The sequence below is a fragment of the Peromyscus californicus genome, unplaced genomic scaffold (genome assembly GCF_007827085.1).
Source record: "Peromyscus californicus insignis strain IS unplaced genomic scaffold, ASM782708v3 Scaffold_12__1_contigs__length_115047231, whole genome shotgun sequence".
In the NCBI taxonomy this organism is placed as follows: Eukaryota; Metazoa; Chordata; class Mammalia; order Rodentia; family Cricetidae; genus Peromyscus; species Peromyscus californicus.
This window is the reverse complement of record NW_026294413.1, coordinates 55,146,944-55,165,586: the sequence shown is the minus strand read 5'-3', so window position 1 is coordinate 55,165,586 and position 18,643 is coordinate 55,146,944. Positions and strand designations below refer to the sequence as shown.

The 18,643-nt window shown below is 37.9% G+C and overlaps 1 protein-coding gene across 1 annotated transcript in view; it reads right to left on the bottom strand.

Moving 5' to 3' along the window:
* The window catches only part of Adam7 (ADAM metallopeptidase domain 7), a 35,577-nt gene extending 17,254 nt beyond the window's left edge, over positions 1–18,323 (bottom strand). Inside the window, exons 1-10 of the mRNA XM_052734241.1 lie at positions 18,272–18,323; positions 17,197–17,300; positions 12,942–13,018; positions 11,892–11,970; positions 10,585–10,661; positions 9,442–9,631; positions 8,126–8,179; positions 5,496–5,567; positions 3,275–3,444; positions 421–505 (exon numbers count right to left, since the gene is read on the bottom strand). Of these exons, the coding sequence (XP_052590201.1) occupies positions 421–505; positions 3,275–3,444; positions 5,496–5,567; positions 8,126–8,179; positions 9,442–9,631; positions 10,585–10,661; positions 11,892–11,970; positions 12,942–13,018; positions 17,197–17,300; positions 18,272–18,323 (960 nt within the window). The remainder of the gene's footprint in view (positions 1–420; positions 506–3,274; positions 3,445–5,495; positions 5,568–8,125; positions 8,180–9,441; positions 9,632–10,584; positions 10,662–11,891; positions 11,971–12,941; positions 13,019–17,196; positions 17,301–18,271) is intronic.
* Positions 18,324–18,643: the final 320 nt, after the last annotated feature.

The following is an 18,643-nucleotide window of genomic DNA, read 5'->3' as shown; positions in this document are numbered from 1 at the left end:
TAATTTTCAAGGCTATCTTGATGTGACACATTAAGTGGCTTTTATACTTGTTTATTTTAGTTTAAAAACAATTATAATGATTAAATCCACCTAAACGTAATGGACCTTACTTGCCTTTAGAAATAGTTGTATTTAATACATTAAAGAGTTTTACAGCTATGGAATGTGCTGTGGGGTTTCATCCCTGTCCTTCTGAGCTTTGAACCGTATTTTACCTTCATTGTTCACCTACAGTTTTTCACAAGACACATTTGTGATTTTCATTTACTGAAGGCAATATAGGTCTCTTCATGACAAAGCTTGGAAAATATAGGTCCAACACAGATCACACATGGCTTTTCAATGTGTTTCAAATAGATATAAAAAATTAACTTAAATATTTGGGCAAATGGTACACTTTTAGGAATGTTTTAGGTCTACCTTAACAATGCTGCATGAACGAAGGGTCTGGCACATTCCTCCTGGGTGAGCAATTCCTTGCATAGGTGTGTAGAGCCACTTCCCACTGTAAACAAGGTACAAGAATACTTATTCTTAATCTGGCTGAACAGTTTTATTAACACCCAATTCAAACTGCAGTGAACCACCGTAGTGGTCATCCTTTGCTCTTGAAACAACCTTCTCATCTCTGAAGTTATAGACACCATGGATGACCCGAGTTGATACTGGGCTCAGTTAATCCTAGAGGCACTGAAAAAGCCAAATGTGGTCTTAGGATGAAATTGTGAAACAAAAAATGTAATTTATTCTAAGAAAAACAAAATGAAAGAGGAAGAATCTCATTTTTCTTGATTCTATTTTACCTTGTACTCAACTCTGTATAAAACAATTTAAATGACAAAAATAAACAAAACTACAGCAGGCTAACCAATTAATCTTTAAAGTGTTTGAGAGGGAAATATATTATAGTGAATGTACTCAGAATCAGGGTTATTTGATTATGGTTGATAACACTTAAAATTGTTTATCAATTATGGAAACTTAGAAGGGCAATGATAGTTCTAATTCAACATTTAAATGAATCCTTGTATAAAAATAAGGCTATTCCCATAACCCCTAAAAGGATAAATGTTTACATTGTAGGGATATAATTTTCACTTGATTTGAGAGCAGTGGTTAGATTTGGGCCTTTGTAAACAGAGCTATTATGATCTAGAAGACAACACAGAATATCAGGAAATTCAAATACAAGAACAGAGGTGAGCTGAAGGGACCCTTTTTAGCCTTTTATTGTTTTAGTTAAGAAGATGAACTCTGTTTCTATCCCTATGTTCAATGTCTCACTGCTTTGCCTTGCTTCTTAGAGGAGCTTTGTATTCTGGGCTTGCCAGTCTTTGGAGATCTTAGAAGAACATGAGAAATGTGAAGAACTAGGGAAGGACAGGCCAGAGGCTGACTTCTCTCAAAGTCATCTGAATGTAAACATAACACAATTATAATGTCATATGCATTGTCTTTCCTTCTATATCAATGTTACTATAGATGGAAGATTTCAATAACTCAGTGCATATGAAGTCCCAGATACAATGCCCAGGTGGATAGTGAGAAGCCATCCACTTTAAACCTCTGTTTCAAACAACTTATTGAACTGAAAAGTTACTTGTGAAATAAGAAAAATTATTTTATTAAAATAAAATATTGTTCTTCATTATGCCTATTTAGATAATGCTAGGTGTCCTAAAACTCACATGTGGCTTTGTGAGATAAGTCAGTAGGTAAAGACACTAGCTGCCAAGCTTGACAACCTGAGTTCTATCCCCAGGATCCATTTGGTGGGAGGAGAGAACTTACTCTTGCAAGTTGTCCTATGATCTCCACAAATACACTCTCTCTCTCTCTCTCTCTCTCTCTCTCTCTCTCTCTCTCTCTCTCTCTCTCTCTCTCTCTCACACACACACACACACACACACACACACACATCATAATAATAAATAAGTATTTAAATATTAATGTGCAAATAGGAAACTCTGTCTTTCCTACCATGAAGTTTATGGTGATATTTTATTGTGCTTCATCCCCTATCCTTTTGGATCATGGCAGTGTACGAATGTCTACACCCAAGATAGGCATAGTTACACTCCTGAAGAGAAATGCTGTGGACCCATCAGATGAAAACTGACAGTCTGGCTTACTCTTATCTGTCTACTAAATGACTAGACTGGACCTCTCATGACAGGCTTTAGAAACTGCTTGCTTCTGAGTTCAGCCTGAAAGCTCAGCTCTAGTTAACCCTGGAAAGAGGCTCTGTAGACTAGATTTGCAGAACTCTGGAGAAGTATTGGCATTATAGGCAGAGAAGCAGATAGGTAAAATGGATGCTTCCCTAAGATGTGACTTTAGCAGCATCAGAGGACATCTGAAAGCTGCTATTCTTCCCATGTAGCTCTCCCACAGTGTGATATCACTTAAGATAACAATGGTGCTTATTATCACAGAGCCAATAAAATTCATTCCTGTATTTATCACCTGTATAATGCTAGATATTTTGAACAGAGAAATTAATAATTAAGGAGATCCTCTCAAACTTTTATGTAGGGATATTGAAGCTATAGCAGGATAAACTTACCAGATCAGATTTTCCAGAAAGCCAGGTTTTAGTGAAATATTAGAGGCTGACCTCGGGTGGTGATAGGAAATACCCATGGGTCCCCAACTTAACTTTGCTCTGGCACATTTTCAACTCTGCATTAAGGATATATTTTTTCTTTTCAGTCTTAATTAGTATTAGCAAAAAATATTATTAAATATTCTACTTGGGAATTTTTCTATACTCACAATTAATATTTTCCTATATAATAAAAAATCCCTCCCAATAAATAATTTTAAATGTTATTGTGTTGTTTATTTGTTCTACTTTCTTTTTCCTTTTCTTTTGTGTGTTTGAGTATGGGTGGTTTATTTGCATGTGTGTACACATATGTATGCCCATGTGTGTGCATGAGAGGCCAGAAGAGCGCATCAGGTGTCCAGCTCTATCATGCTATGGCCTTATTCCCTCAAGACAAGGTCTTCCACTGAGCCTGGTGTTAGGATTGGTGGACAGCAAGCCCCCATGACTCTCCTGTCTCTACCTGACTCGTGGTGCAGAGGTCACAAGAGCTAAAAGAGTGCATGGCCACACTTAACTTTTTACATAGGTGCTTGGGTTCAAACTTAGGTCCTCAAATTTTCATAGCAAGCACTCTTACCCACCAACCCATCTCTTGAGCCCTATTTTCTTTTTAAATAAGAATAATCACCCCAATAAGTGGAGGAAAGTAGAACAACCGCATACCTCAGTAAAATCACATGATCAAAGTCCTTCCTTTTTTTGAGAACTGTTTCTTGCCAAGTGGAAAAAAGCATTAAGGTAGTTTCTAGATTCGATGCTATTTCTATCTTGTCTCCAGTTGACCATATTTCAAGGCCAGCCAATGTCACATGGATGTTCAAGGTTTTATAAATCTGTTCAAAGAGGGGATAATTTTCACAAAGTCAAATTGTTAGAAGTTTCTTTCATTATTACCTGTATTCCCCTGTGATTAAAAAAAAATCAACTTGTTATGTGAATGATTTAAACTTTTTCCCTTTTACAACTGAATTTAGGTTTCAGTTCTCTAAGGGGGCAAAACAGGTTTCTCTCCCAACAAAGGGCACTAATCAACAACACCTTTACATTCAGGGATGATAGAGAGAACATGTAGAAGGCCTGAGTCAGCCCCATAATGTCTCAAGGACAAATCCTGCAACCCCCACCTTTTTCTGAATCATATCTGGACTTGCCCAAACTTTCCCAGCTTCGTCCAACATTGATAAAACTGAATCTCAGTCAATTAAAAGTATACTAATGTACTGCTGCTTGCTTGACCTAACTGTTTGAGATGACCTAACTGTTCCTAAAATTCCCCTAGCTGTGCTTAAAAGAAGCCTGCACACTCCCTTCAAGGTCACTTTGTACCTGTGTTTGATCTCACATGCTGGTAAATAAATGCTCTTTGTTCTGGCATACTATTTGAGTCTGGGGTCTTCCTTTAGCATTTTCACAGACCCACCCCTATATTGTGCATTTTAAATAGCTCAGCTCCTGTTTCATAAATTGATATACTGAAAGCTAGTGAAGATTATTATATAGAATATTGGGTAAATTTCCATGAATTTCAATAAACAAATATGGTAAAAAAAATTGTTCAAAAATACCTTAATTTGAGTATAGAGATAGAAATGATAAGCATGAATGAAAGTAGTAGAAAAAATTAAAGCTTTCCATGAACACATTAGAAGGCTATAAATAATCAGGGGAAGAATCCTGCTTGCTCCACAGGAGTTACCCAAATTGAATACAAAGAACTGAAAGAATGAAACAAACAGAAGATAGGGTCTAATGCAGTGGGAAAGGGTTAAAAAAACAGGCACACTCCATATGACCAAGCATTCCAACTTCTTAGAATTTATGTAAAACAAAGGAATATTTATTTTTGCACCTAAGAGTGTGCACAGGTATTTAAAGTAGCAGAAATGCAAACAGAAAAATGCCCTTCAACTGTAGAATGAAGCACCACTAATCTAGATGGGCTGCTCCTTCTACTATCTTCTTTTGCATCTACTTAAGTGACTAATAGATCTAGGGTGTGTTCGAATGAGTCAGCAAAGGAAGATGAGTACAACTCACAATTTGTTTTAGTAGCAGTTCTCATTAATGTTTAGATCCGCTAATAATCTTTTTTTTTTTTTTTTTTTTTTTTGGTTTTTTCGAGACAGGGTTTCTCTGTGTAGCTTTGCGCCTTTCCTGGGATTTACTTGGTAGTCCAGGCTGGCCTCGAACTCACAGAGATCCGCCTGACTCTGCTTCTTAATAGATTATAGTGAAGTTGTCCTGATTCCAATGACAAGCCATAGACAATAAATTACAGCATGACTTTTTTTTGAATACACAGACACAGAACACTAAGTTTAATGTAGTGTGGTCTAATATTTACATTAATATTTTAGTTCTCAAACTGTTGATATTGCTTCATAACCTTTATGTGAGCAGAGATTTAAAATTTTTATTACTTTTATCATTACAGTGTGTGTGTGTGTGTGTGTGTGTGTGTGTGTGTGTGTGTGTGTGTGTGTGTGTGATGGCAGGTACATATGGCAAGTACCTGTGTGTAATCCGAGGACAATTTTGTGGCTTCTGTCCTTTCCTTCTACATTCCTGAAGATTCCAGGGTTTGAACTGGTGTGCATCAAACACTTTTCTTTATCCACTGAGGAATCCTACCAGCCCCCACCAGTGAGCAAATTTTGGAATTTATTTAGAAATTAAGTGCAATTTATCTAGTGAACCAAAACTCCAGTGCTCTGGCATGTTGCTGATTGTTTTGAGAAGAATTTTATTAACTGGTTGACCTGATGGATCTGTGGTTTATGTTAGCTCAATGTCAAGGTGATTACTATAGTCCTTTCAGAGACCTGCCCTAAAAAGTCCATTGCATTTATAGTTTCAGATGGATTCAAATCATATCAAAACTTACCATGTTGACAAAATTGACCATTCCCCAAATTCGTTTCCTTAGTTTGTTTTGGGGTCTACTATTCCTGCGGCACTGGAAACACAAATGTAGCATTTGTTACTTATCAATATTGAGAAAAAGCCCAACAAAATACTTCACTTACTAAGAGATATTGGTTTTTTTTTAAAAAAAGAAGCAGCCTCTAGAGCAACAGAAAACAATTCTCTTTCCAATGAGCTAAACACTGAATGAATTATGAAGACAGGATAGCTTTTTGAAATAAAATAACTGGACATATTGGTCCCTGAAGATGCGCTTCGGCTTAGCACTATTTTAAGGTCTTCTTTTGAATTTGGTCACCCCAGTTTCCAATTATATTACATCTGTTGATTTTTTTTTGTAAACACATCTGCTTAGTCTTCTTTAAAGCTCATTTTTATTCCTAAGCCACAATTGTGAAAGATATGTGACAGCCATCACTTTGCAAGCATCAGCAAGTTTACTACTCCCCTGACTCCTGAGTACCTGAGGGTAACAAATCACAAAATCACATGGTCAAGCAGACCATACACTGAGTCATAGAGGGGAAGGAAACTGGCCATCTCTTCTCTGCAGGACAAAGTTTAGAAGGCCACATTGACTTAAGGGCTTTGAGTTTGAGTCTGTTCTTATAATTGCATTTCTTTACTAGTCATTAATGAAATACATTGAACAGTACAGGAGGATTTTCCATATGAACACACTCAGTCAGTTTCCTTTCATGCTAAAAATCAGAGCCAAGTATGACTTTCCTGAATCCTGCTGGAAGTCTCTGAAATTCTTCTCTGTCGTGTCTTCCTCTTGACTATATTGAGCAGTTGTTCTTCACCTTCTGGGCATCTTGTACATATTTTACTTGTACATATTTATAGTTTCTCTTTCAAGATGTCTCTATATCTTGGTTTCTACTACCATTTACCACTGTTTCCTTTTCTCCCACACTATCCTTAAATTCTAGAGGATGAACATGACTTCTAGTAGTCATTTGGGAGGGATTGCCTGGAATACACTGTAGAGAAAGTGTCTGAGGCTATCTGGGAGATCACAGGGTTAAGGTTTGCAACCCAAGGACAGTAGAGGGGAGTAGAAGGGAGCCTTGTACCTTTACTTCCAACCCTTTATCCAGTGTTTGGTGTTACCTGGCACTCAGACAAGTGTGTTCTTCTTTCTCCTTGAAGTTGCTAGGTCAGTGTATGTTTTCTTTCCCCCAATCCTTTGTCACTGCCAGATATTTTGTGCCAAATTTGAGGATAATAATATTTTCAGTGATTTTTTAAATGTATTATTCTTGAAATATACACAATCTCCTATTGCTTATAACACATGCTATATGAATTGTAGAGTTAATGTAGCTCTTTGCTTCAGCTGATCTGAAAAATATGTTCCCTCCCCCACTTGCCTTCACTGTTGGATTTTTTCATATATGGCTATCTGATTTAACTTTTATTTTTGGAAAACTCTTAAGGACTGCCTCTCAGATACCATCTGCCATCCGGTTACCTGCATGAGCTTTTCAAGTTCATTCCTCTTTCACAGTTGGTGCTCGTTACTTCCCTGTGCTCTGTAAGTGATTTCCTTGCTATGTCCTCCGCCTCATGTAGTTTCTCTTCATGTGTGTCTAATCTCTGTTTAATTCACTTGGAGATATGCACTTTTTCCTTTTACATATGCTAAGGTAGCTTTGTCTAGAAAAAAAGCCCATCATTTTATGTAGCCTCTCTTTTACTGTTCCATTCACTTTGCTCTATTCATTTTTCATATTTTCAATGACTTTATCTATTCCCCTAGTATACAGCATAATTGAAGGATCATTGGCTTGTTGACAGTTCTTGGACAACTAACCTACCTCCTGTTACATTGGTTGGCTGCCTCATGAGGTCTATTTTATCTAGGACCATTGAAATGGCTTTATTGGGAAACTTCTACTCATGCTCTAGTTGTTTACCAGATCTCCAAACAGTTTATATGTTGAAAATTTTGCTTAGTATATCATCAGTTGAACACTAGATGCTGGCATGCCTGATGTGGAGCATCTGTACATAGCACAGACCTGGAGTCTGTCTTCCAGTGGTTGCCATTTTCCCTGCCATGGCTACAGGCAGACAGGAAGTTCTTTCTATCTTCTGAGGTCCTTGGGAAGATCTTTGGTAATAGGGTTGACTTCATGGCTAGAGGTGCACCTGGGAGAAATGATCTCTTCCTTCATTAGAATGTTTAAGTCCTTAATTCTGTCTTCCTATATGCTCTAAATACAGATATACAACCTTTGAATTTTACTTCCCATTCTGATGAAGATTTTCTTCGTAATTTTTAGTGTTTGAAAGTTTTCAGTGTCTTCTGTTGAGTTCAAGTCTAGATTATTGACCTGTTTTCAAGCATAAATTGTTCAAAATTCCTACTAGTCACAGTAAGAATGGAGTGTTCTATTTTAGATTAATCTGTAAGATAGTGAAGATACTTAAGAATTTCTTATAATACATATGTTTTGGGGAGCTGAAAGCGGACATGTGAATCCAGAATGAAACTTAGTGGAATTTCCTTCTCTCTAAGTGAGAACCCGAGGTATAGTTTTACAGAGGAATAAGGTGTCTAATGTCCATCTGAGAACTCACCACATATTCATCAACAACAATGAACAGTTCAATAAAGTTTTCTTTGTGGAAGCCCTGAAAATGGACAGAAAGTTCAGTGAAACCTATTACCAATTTAATAGAAAAAAACAACTTTTCATGATAAGGAATCTTAATACTATCATATTTGAAGGTGAAACAAATGGGTGTATCTAACACATCTATGAACTTTCCTCATTAAAACATCTGGACCTACACATTAGATTTTAAAAATCCTTGTGTAACATTCCATATTTGACTATTTTGCCTTTTTTGTTTAGTTTTCCAGCATAAATAAGAGTTATAAATTATTACAAATGAAGTATTTTTATATTTTGGGTTTCTTTTTTTCATCTATAAACAAAACAGCTTGTAACTAAGGTCATGTGCTACTAGTCCATACAGTTGTGTATTTACATCTATACACACAACTGTATGTATATGCATACATACATGTTTGTATAACTGAGAAATAACCGCTAAGAATGCCCATATTTCTCCAACTTCTCCACAATGCCCCCCACCCTTTTTTACTGTGTGGTATTCTCAATCCCAGGGACATTTATAAGCACTGCTAATAATTATTGGCCTTTCCTTCATAGGAAACACAAATACTAGGAAATTCTGAGCTTCTAGCCCTGTGGAGCAAGTGCATTTTCTGAACAGTGCCCAGGGCTACTCTTCAAAAATTTGACAAAGTCATTCTTTGCTGATCTATGTATTATTTATCCATTGAGATACTCAACCAAGAAATATCTGTGAGGTATATAATGTTTTAGACACCCACTGCCTAGATCATGAACATGAGACGTAGAACAAACCTGTGGCCTACCAGCTAACGTCTAGGGGAGAGTCGGGAAGATAGCATCTGACTGTGAGGAAGTCTAAAAACACTGAGCATGTTGCAGCCAGCCCACCCGAATCTGAACCTGTTAGCATCCTTGGTTGTCTTTTATCATAACACTGAGTCGGATGTAAGAGGTGAGTTTGTCATCACCAACTTCTCCCTAAGCGGTAAGGAAGAGTAAGATAGGATACTGCAAACAATCCTTTTCCAGTTGCTTACAGCCTTAACACTGGCATTCCATATGGAGGGTGGGAAGCTTTCCCTTTACGGAAACTGATGGAACAAACTGGGATTTGCTGAAAAGAATAAATACTTTCTACATAGACATAAAGAAGTTTGATGTTCAGCCTTTGGACCATGAGTTTCCAATTCAGAATAGGACCTGCATTTCACTATTGTGTGCACAGACTCTTTCTTGGGAGATCAGAGTGGTTTTTGTTTTTGTTTAATAAAGAGGATTTAGAATACTTACTTCCACTTTGTGCTCTTTTATATACTTAGCATCTATTGGAGCAAACTTCTTGGTAAAATTGAGCCCTGAGCAGGAATAATTGGTAGCATAGGGCGCCTTAACATTGTATTTGAACACCAAATGTTCTCCCTCATCTGAGTATTTTACTGGTTCGATGAGATACCGTTGGTCATTCACTCTGAAGAAGCCCCTGTGGAAATAGCAACACAACATTATTCAAATCTGTAGCTATCCCACTCTATTTTAGTAACATTAGCCTTCTCAGAAAGGGAAATTACTGGGATCAAACCTTCTGAGCTGGCTGATTTAGGTAGCAAACAAGTGACATGGCATGTGGCCTTTGACTGAATTAGCAACCATTTCTAAGAAAGAGTCAACCTTTGTCCTCAGAAGCTGATTGGCGTGATTTCTGCTTGGAGCATAGGCAGAAAAGCAGCTTTCACTCGTGGTCGCCTCCAAGTTTTTGCATACATGTGATAAATATATCATGCGCTAACTGTAGAGTAGGTGTCTAAAGGTACAGACACTTTGTTAGGTTGTTTTGTCATAAAAGAGATTCTCATCCATGAGAATTCCAGGAGCCACTCAAAGAAAGTCAGGACAAATGAAGGCAGAACTTGTTTTTCCTTCTGTCTCACATCTTTCATTTTTACCTTTAAGTCTAAGAACTTACAGAAAAAGAATAAGCTTTATTTCTGACTTTTTACTTTCCAAACCAGAATGGGCTTGGGCTGGTATAAAGAAAAATGACTGGCACATTCTAGTGTTGGAGGAACCCACAGACTTCGGAGTCAGAAGACCTGCACTGTGGAATCCGTCCAATACTTGCAAGATCTGTGTTCTTAAGCAATTGTGTACATTGAGTATCCTGACCTCTAGTACTGCTGAATAGTGTCCTGGAATCTACCAGCTCTGAATCCTTCCAATCTATGCTGAAGACTTACCTTGTTGGGGGTTGTGTGTTAGGCATCTTGTAGTTGAACAGGAGCATAAACCACAGGCTAGAGTTCACATTCACTACTGAGAGCACACAGCGCCCCCTTCCCACTAACTTTTATATTTACTAGATTGGGGAAAAGAAATCAGTCAAGTGGTTGTCATGAACATCAATAAAAAATGAATTAGGAAGCTACTCTGCCTTACCTCAGACCATTACAAGTGCTGATACTAGCAGCAGAATCAAATTCATGTATGATGGACCCTTGGTAAAAACAGTGATCCTAAAACAGAAGAGTTGATTAAGGCAGGTGTAAATGCTGAGGCTAAAAATATTGGTAGTTGATTAATTTCTGTTGAGAAATAAATCAGTATTTCATAAGTGACATTTGCATTGAATTTACTCATGGCATTCATTTAACACATTTGAACCTGCTTTAGGGACCTTCTATCCTAATTGAATGACTGCTTTGGGTAAAGCCATATATAAATTATTTCCTCATAAGTTTGTCTATTAGGCAATGAGAGTAGTTTCAAATCTGACCCTTTTCCTATAAATATGACTCCTCTGTCCATCCTCAAATCCTCGACAAAGTTCTGTCATTTCCTTAGCTGCCTACTAAATCAAGCCAAGCTTTTGATGTTTCTAAAGTTAGAGCTTGCTTGCCAGCTACCCCACCCAATGTCCGTCCCTCTTGTTTCACTGCTTCAATCCAGCTGGAATCTTTATTACTCCTGCTTAGTGCATTGCTCATGATAATTCCATCAGGCGATGACCCTTCTCATCTCCGTCTGCGCACCAGCCCATAGGTGACACTTCCTGTGGCCCTCCAAATACCTCACACTTGGTATTCTATGTTCCTTTTGTCCTGTGTTTTAAGGCTGAGTGCTGATGTAGCTCTTAAAGAAGTTTACAGTTGATTTATATAGAGGGAATAAGAGTTTTTAAAGGATACTTTTGGGTGGAGGAAGTCATTCTCTTGTTTAAGGACTATAGATAGAAAGTTCTGAAAGGTAATGAAGAAAAAGATTCTCTACCCCTAGAATAATAGTAATGAGTTATGCAAAGCTTCCTCTGGAGAATGAAGAGGAGACTTTAATGCTCGTGTATCAGAAGGGCTGGATGGATGTCACAGACCATATAAGAACAGACTTGAAAGTTGTTTCATGTGTTTAGATTTTACCCCTTTTACTTAATTACAACTCAGTCAGGATATGCTATGTTTATTTTGGCTCCTGCTTCAGCCTTCTTCCACTTACCACCATAGTGAATATAGAGAAACTTTAGCAAAGAAAGATATGATACAATCTTTGCTCTGCTTGTTAGGAACTGATCAGCTCCCTGTAGTGCTCAATGGGTCCTGTTTTCCATTATATCATCATTTAGTAAGAACAGTCAACTCAGGGCTAGCTCCTTTAGAGAAGCTTTGAAATAATCTGGAAATCTGGCATTGTTTTTTTTTTTTTTACCAGGAAATAACAGTTTCAGAGAGGAGGAAGGTTTTACAAGATACCAAGATCGGTGGGTGCCTGGTGAACATATCTCCCTTTACATTGTAGTATGTCTCACTATAATTTGAGGCGAGGAATTCCCTGAAAGAGAGAGAAGAAGTAAAGAGATTTATTCATTTTAAAAACATTACATACCAGCTGGGTGGCAGTGGGGCATACCTTTAATCCCAGCACTCAGGAGGCAGAGGCAGGTGGATCTCTGTGAGTTAGAGGCCAGGTTGGTCTACAGAGTGAGATCCAGAATAGGCACCAAAACTACACAGAGAAACCCTGTCTCATAAAACCAAAAAATAAAAAAAATAAAAATAAAAATATTACATACAAAAATGGTCAGATGGTTGTGAGGCCTCAAAGACGCCTTTGAATCTCAAGAAGTCCTTTCTTGCATATACATACATATACACACATATACATATACATATATATATAATATAATATTATTTAAATATATACATATATTTAAACATGCTGATAAGAAATCTTTCAAAAACTGAATCTCATACTATTATATGTGCTCCAGAAAATTCAGGAAAAATTGTGGCAATTTTACCAAAGCAGTATTTTAAAAACTTCTGAAAAATAATTTATAGTTTTAACCTAGTCATGTGAGGATGGTTCAACATTTAAAACCAACAAGCGTAAATTACACTATGACTATTTCAAAGAATAGCTGCATCAGATACGGCCCTATTGTCTATAAATGTGACTCCTTCAATTTGTCTTCAGATCTTTGATTCGCTGATCCACTTGTACTAAGACAAAGAAATCCCCAAACATTTTTCAGTGACCTTTCCTCATCTGATAAAGTAACTCAATGGCATATCTTTGGATATTAAATAAATGGAGTTATAATAAGAAACCTATTGACATGCCAACCAGATCTTTCCAAATTGATTTATAAATTCAATAATGGCAGTGGACACCTATGATCCTAGCACTAGAGAGGTAGAGGCAGGAGGATAAGGAGTTCAAGGTCATCCTCAACCACATAGTGAATTTGAGAATACCACGGGCTATAAGAGACTCTGTTGAAACAAAACAAAGCATCTTACCTTGATTTCAGAAGATGAAGGATTAAAGTTTTTCTGCCCAATTTTATTTCATACAACAGTTCTTCTTCATATGCCACCTGGAAAACAAGATCTTCCCTGTGACTTCCACATCTGCTTACGGTAAGAGGGTATATAGAGTGTGGCTCAGGGACCCTTACCCATCTAGAGATCCTCACAGTAACTTCAGGGAAGAAACATTGACAAAGATGAATTTAAAGAGAGACACAGCCGGGCGGTGGTGGCGCACGCCTTTAATCCCAGCACTCGGGAGGCAGAGCCAGGCGGATCTCTGTGAGTTCGAGGCCAGCCTGGGCTACCAAGTGAGTTCCAGGAGAGGCGCAAAGCTACACAGAGAAACCCTGTCTCGAAAAACCAAAAAAAAAAAAAAAATCATCTTTATAATTGCGCCTTTCCTGGGACTCACTTGGTAGCCCAGGCTGGCCTCGAAACTCACAGAGATCCGCCTGCCTCTGCCTCCCGAGTGCTGGGATTAAAGGCGTGCGCCACCACCGCCCGGCTATAAAGATGATTTTATCAATTATATTTTAGTTTAAAAGACTTTTCTAGTAAGGAAATAAAATGGATAATGTATATTCACCTCTCATTGAAGAATGTACTTATCACTTTATATTCACTTATATAACATATATTAGCTTGTTCTTATGAAAGACCTTCCCTTTTGTGTTTTAAAAATAGTTTGGTATATATACTCCATATTCTTCCTTTCTTCTTCACAAATCATTATTACTACTTCCTATTGTAAATAGTCTCATATAGAAGACGTTTTATAGCTGTTATACATCAATATGAAAAGAACTTAATTTACTTACTTTGTATCGATTATCAGAAATTTAGTTTGGGATGTTCATTGTAGCTAGAGTTGCATTTTCTACAACATGGATAAAATAAGTAAGGCTTTTGATATTTATTGGCAAGTTGCTCTGAAGAAAAGGAACATAGATTTAGAAAATCTGCCAGCACAATCCATTGCAGCTCTGGATGAATATGTTGACAGGAGTATCTGGTCCTAACAGATAGGCTTATTAGTTCTAGATGCTGTCAGTAATGAACGATGAAATTCTAACTTTCCCTTTTCTTTGATGACTATTAGCACAGTTGCTTACTTACAGTGTAGTTATTAGGAGTTTGCTGAACTTTTGATTCATTGTGTTTGTTTTTTTATACTTTGTGAGAATTCTTTCTAGTGCTGGCCCATAGTTGTTGCTCATATGTGTTACCCATTTTTAAAGTTAATTCTTCATCTGTTTGAGAAAACTGTTACTTCAGGCACAGCACTTAATATGATCACCAGAGTAGATTTTAAAACTATTTGAGAAGGTAGTGTTGAGTTCTCATCCAAGCTTCCTACTATTAACATGTTACATAGTTATAATTTTCACAACTCATGAACCAAGATTGTATTATCACTAAAGTCTGTAATTATTTTTACGCTCTCAGTTTTACTGGCTATCTTCTTATTTTTGCACGGTCCTAACTCCAAAGCCACGTTAAGTTTGTTTGTCATAGCCCCTTGGTCTTCTCAAGCCCAAAAATTTCATTGCTTTTTTTGATGGCTTTGACATTTTTGCCTTGCACTCATCAGATATCTTATGGGATGACTCTTGGGTATTTTAATGCTCTTCTTAATGCTTGGCTGAAGTTTATGGTTTTCCAATGAAAACCACTAAAGACAGAACCACAGTGTCACCTCAAGAGTCCATATCGTCTTCTCATAAATGTGTTTTTTAAATTAACTAATTAATTGCTTGATTAATTAATTTTGAGAGCAGCTCTTTTTTTAATTTTATAATTAATTTAATTTTACATATCAGTCACAGATTCCCCTGTCCTCCCTCCTCCTGTCCCCCCTCCCCCAATCTACCACCAAGCCTACAGTTACAGGTTTATAAAACTAAAGGAACTTCAATGTGAGGAACTCTAAGTGCTGAGAAGCAGAAACAAGATGGAAGTGTGAAGTCGCCGACGGAGGCTGCACTCACGGCAGACACACTGAGGAGAACCTCAGACTGCGGCAGGAACAGTGGAAACTGGAAGATGGTGGACTCACTTTAAACTATTTCTAAATGTATAAATAAATAAATAAATAAATAAATAAGCACTGACACGGGAAAAAAAACGAGTCTATATTGTCAATGTGACTTCTTATGAGTGATGCTGACTTTGGTCACCTAGCAGACATCTTACTTATCCATAATTTTCTCTCTATAAAGTGACTCTTTCTTCTGCCCTCTACTTCACTCTTTGGAATGAAATCATAGGTGAAACCATGGTTAAGGGGTGAGGACCTACACTACACTTCCTGAAGAGGAGATGATGGATAGAAATAATTGGTTCTTCTATACAGAATACTGATCTATCTTCTCATGTGTGTTTATTCGTTCTCTAATTTATTATTATCAGTAAAGCCTCATAGATCCTACTGAAATTTTTTATATTGCAGCAAAAGCCCATCATTTATCTTATTATTCATATTGTCCCATATTTTCTCTTGAGGGAGCCATAAGTTGGCTCCTGCCCTTTTTTGATATGCCCTTACCAATACAGATTTGGAGTTGGGGGGGCAGGTCTTTTGTTTCAGTGAGAGATACTTTTCAGTTCCAGGCTCGCCCCGTGTATTTCTTCCCTGACCCAGGCTAATTTTATACAGTCATGGTAGAGTTTCTGATATAAAGCTTGACTGTCATAAGACAACAGCTCCTGCCTAGTGGATGGTAGGAAGCAGGTTCCCCACTTGGCTCGGTATCAACCTTTTAACTACCTAAAGGTTTGAGAAGATGAGGAAAGAGTTGAGAACAATAGCACAGCATTACCTCCAGAAGTAAGAGAGCAGAGAGCTTCCTCTTCTAGTGTCAAGCTATGAGATCATGTGGAAAGCTGAACTATAGCTTTCTAATGGCTGAGAACTCTAAGAAGTGAGGGTATGAAAAACTAGTTGCCACCGTGGGAAAGGAAATAAAGTCATGGTACCAGGAGAGGTTTGCACTCTTGATGTTGTCAGGGCAGAAGACCTGTCAGTATCTTCTGTGAACCCAAGTTAAAACCTAGTCTGAAAAATGCAAGTATCTAATTATAACTCCCTAACAACACACATCTAAGATCTTTATAATCCTGCATAGTGAATAAATTATAATGCTTGCTCCATCTCGTGTATATTATCTATCTTATATAGTAAATCTTCTTTTGAAAATAATACTTTAGGTATTTTGAAATTTTAGCACTCAAATGAACACCTTTATAAGGCCAGGCAGGTTTTGTTTCCATGAAAGCTGTCCTATTGGGCTGCAGAACATGTAAAGCAAGTAAGCCTGCACACTGAAAATCTGCAAAAGCAAACTGAAGGCTGGAGATTGCACTCCAAGGTCACCAGCTCAGAGAATTTAGGGTGCATTACACAAGTCTGCAAACACTCAGGAGAATGCCTCGCTGGAACTGAAAATTAGAAAAAAGCTCCCCTAAAGCTTGAGCAGTCTTCTTCTTTTGTTTGCTAATCCACTGAGGGTCAGTTACCCCCAAGCACATGGTGTAAACCAAGTGGAGGTCCTCTACAAAACTGAAACCCACATTTGCTTCATACTTACTCCCGCATGGAAGCAGAGATGGCTTTCTGCACTGTCAGAACATGGACAAAAAAATGACACATGGTGAACAATGCCTTGGGGAACTGTGGGAGGGGCTCCAGGGGAAAATGCAGAGGACCTTTTACCTCAGGTACATTTTGTTCCCGGAACTGTTCTTGGAGGTGATTTTGTGCCTTCTGTGTTAAGCACTTACATTTAATTTATAAGACATGTTTATTCTTGTTGGATGTGAGATCACAGCTATAGAACCCAATCTGGTCAGTGTACCCTGAGTCTAGATATGGCCTTCTGCCTTGCTTCCATGCTTTCCCAAATATAAACTATAGAATGTGCCAGACAACTGTGTTTAAATTGGTCTGTCCTGGGAAAAGGCTACTCTGTCGATATTTAGTATGTGCTTACTGGCATTTATTTACATGTTTTTTTTTTTCTGAACTCAAACAACCTTCCTTGCATCATCACTTTCTTTGTTACGTTCATGTATAAAAGTGCAGTGAGACTGAAGTTAGATTGTCTACATTAGAGTGTAGTCCACCCTGCTCTTCAAGGTCCTCAAATCTCAGGTCTCAAAGACAGATCTGCATAGATTGGTGGAAAGTCACTACTGCACAGCTGTGAAAGCCATTAAGTCCTATTTACTAAGTCAGAACACATACCGGCATGTCGGAGTCATGGGTGTGTTCAAGATCCCGTTTCCGTATCAGGGGAAGCTTTTTAGGACGGACCAGTTGTTGACCCTCTACTCCAACAATCACTTTTTCTAGAAGAAAACATGAAAGGGAAATCCAGTCTTATCACAACCCACCCTCCAGTGAGTGACACATGGATTTATGCACGTCTAGTTCATGTGTCTCCAACTACCAGCCATGCACTCACACCATCCTTGGTTGGTGATGGGAGGAAGTTGAGATGGGTATTTACAGATGAGGAAGACATAAACAACAGTAGAAGGAGTATGAGGACAAAGATACAGTGTCCTTTGGCTATTTTCACCTTCGTGATTTTATTCTGCACATTCCTTCCCAGATGCTGCCTCCTGCCAAAGCCTGTGCCTGCATGACCTAGTTCAATATTAAATAACTCCTGTGTTTTTTTTTCTCTTCAGTGAAATTTGCATTTGAAGTCCTAACTCCCATAGGTAAAGTTCAAAGCTTCCACTGCTTAGATAATCTTAGGGAGCCCTTAATGCGCATGCTAAACATGCTAAACATTATCTTTTATCATGTCCTATCACTTTGGCAGTCAGCTGTGAGTTTATCCTGGACCATGTATAGCTTTAAATAAAGATAGTGGATTTTTTGGAATGTACTCAGATTTGAATCAAGGATCCACCAGTTTATGAACTGTGTGACACTAGTATTCTATCTAATCTCTCTGATCTGCTAACACCATTTTCATATTCTTTATCGCTAAAAGTGACAATAGTATAGGATTTTAAACCTTCCAACATACAAGGTAGCTAAGGGCTAAGATAGTGTCTATTCTTCTACAGGTATTTTGTAAATACTCATTTCCCTCTCTCATGATTGTCAGTGTTTAAGAGTGATCTGGGTTTTCACAGACCCATTAAATCTCATTATCAGCTGTAGCCCACTCTAAGCTCTACACGGTATCCTCAGACAAGTCACCAATGCAGTTAGAGTTTTTATAACTTACAGTTTAAATAGTGTGGCTAAAGAGACCATGGATCAGGTGAAATAAATAAACCTTATGGAAAAGAATAACACATACCTTCAATCTGAGAAATAAGTAGAGTCATCCACAATATACCTATGGGCAACATACTGAACGGTTATCTGAGAAAAGCTGCAGCCTGCTCCTTGTTCTGGCTTCCACTGCAAAGATGCCCAGCCTAGAAGGTAGATGGGCAGTTTTGATCCAGCACAGGAAATACTCCTAGACCCAGCTACACAACTCATGCAGGGCTTGAGGCTAAAACTCAGCGGTGGACATAGTGTACTAATTAAAGACAACATTTGAGTTTCTGGGGGTGGAAGTGGCCTTGGCACAGGTTCTACTTGGTGTCTAATGTGATTATAGATGTCTTAAAAACTTCTGAGGTGAAAAGAGTCAAGAATGTTTTAGGAACAGAAATCATTGAAG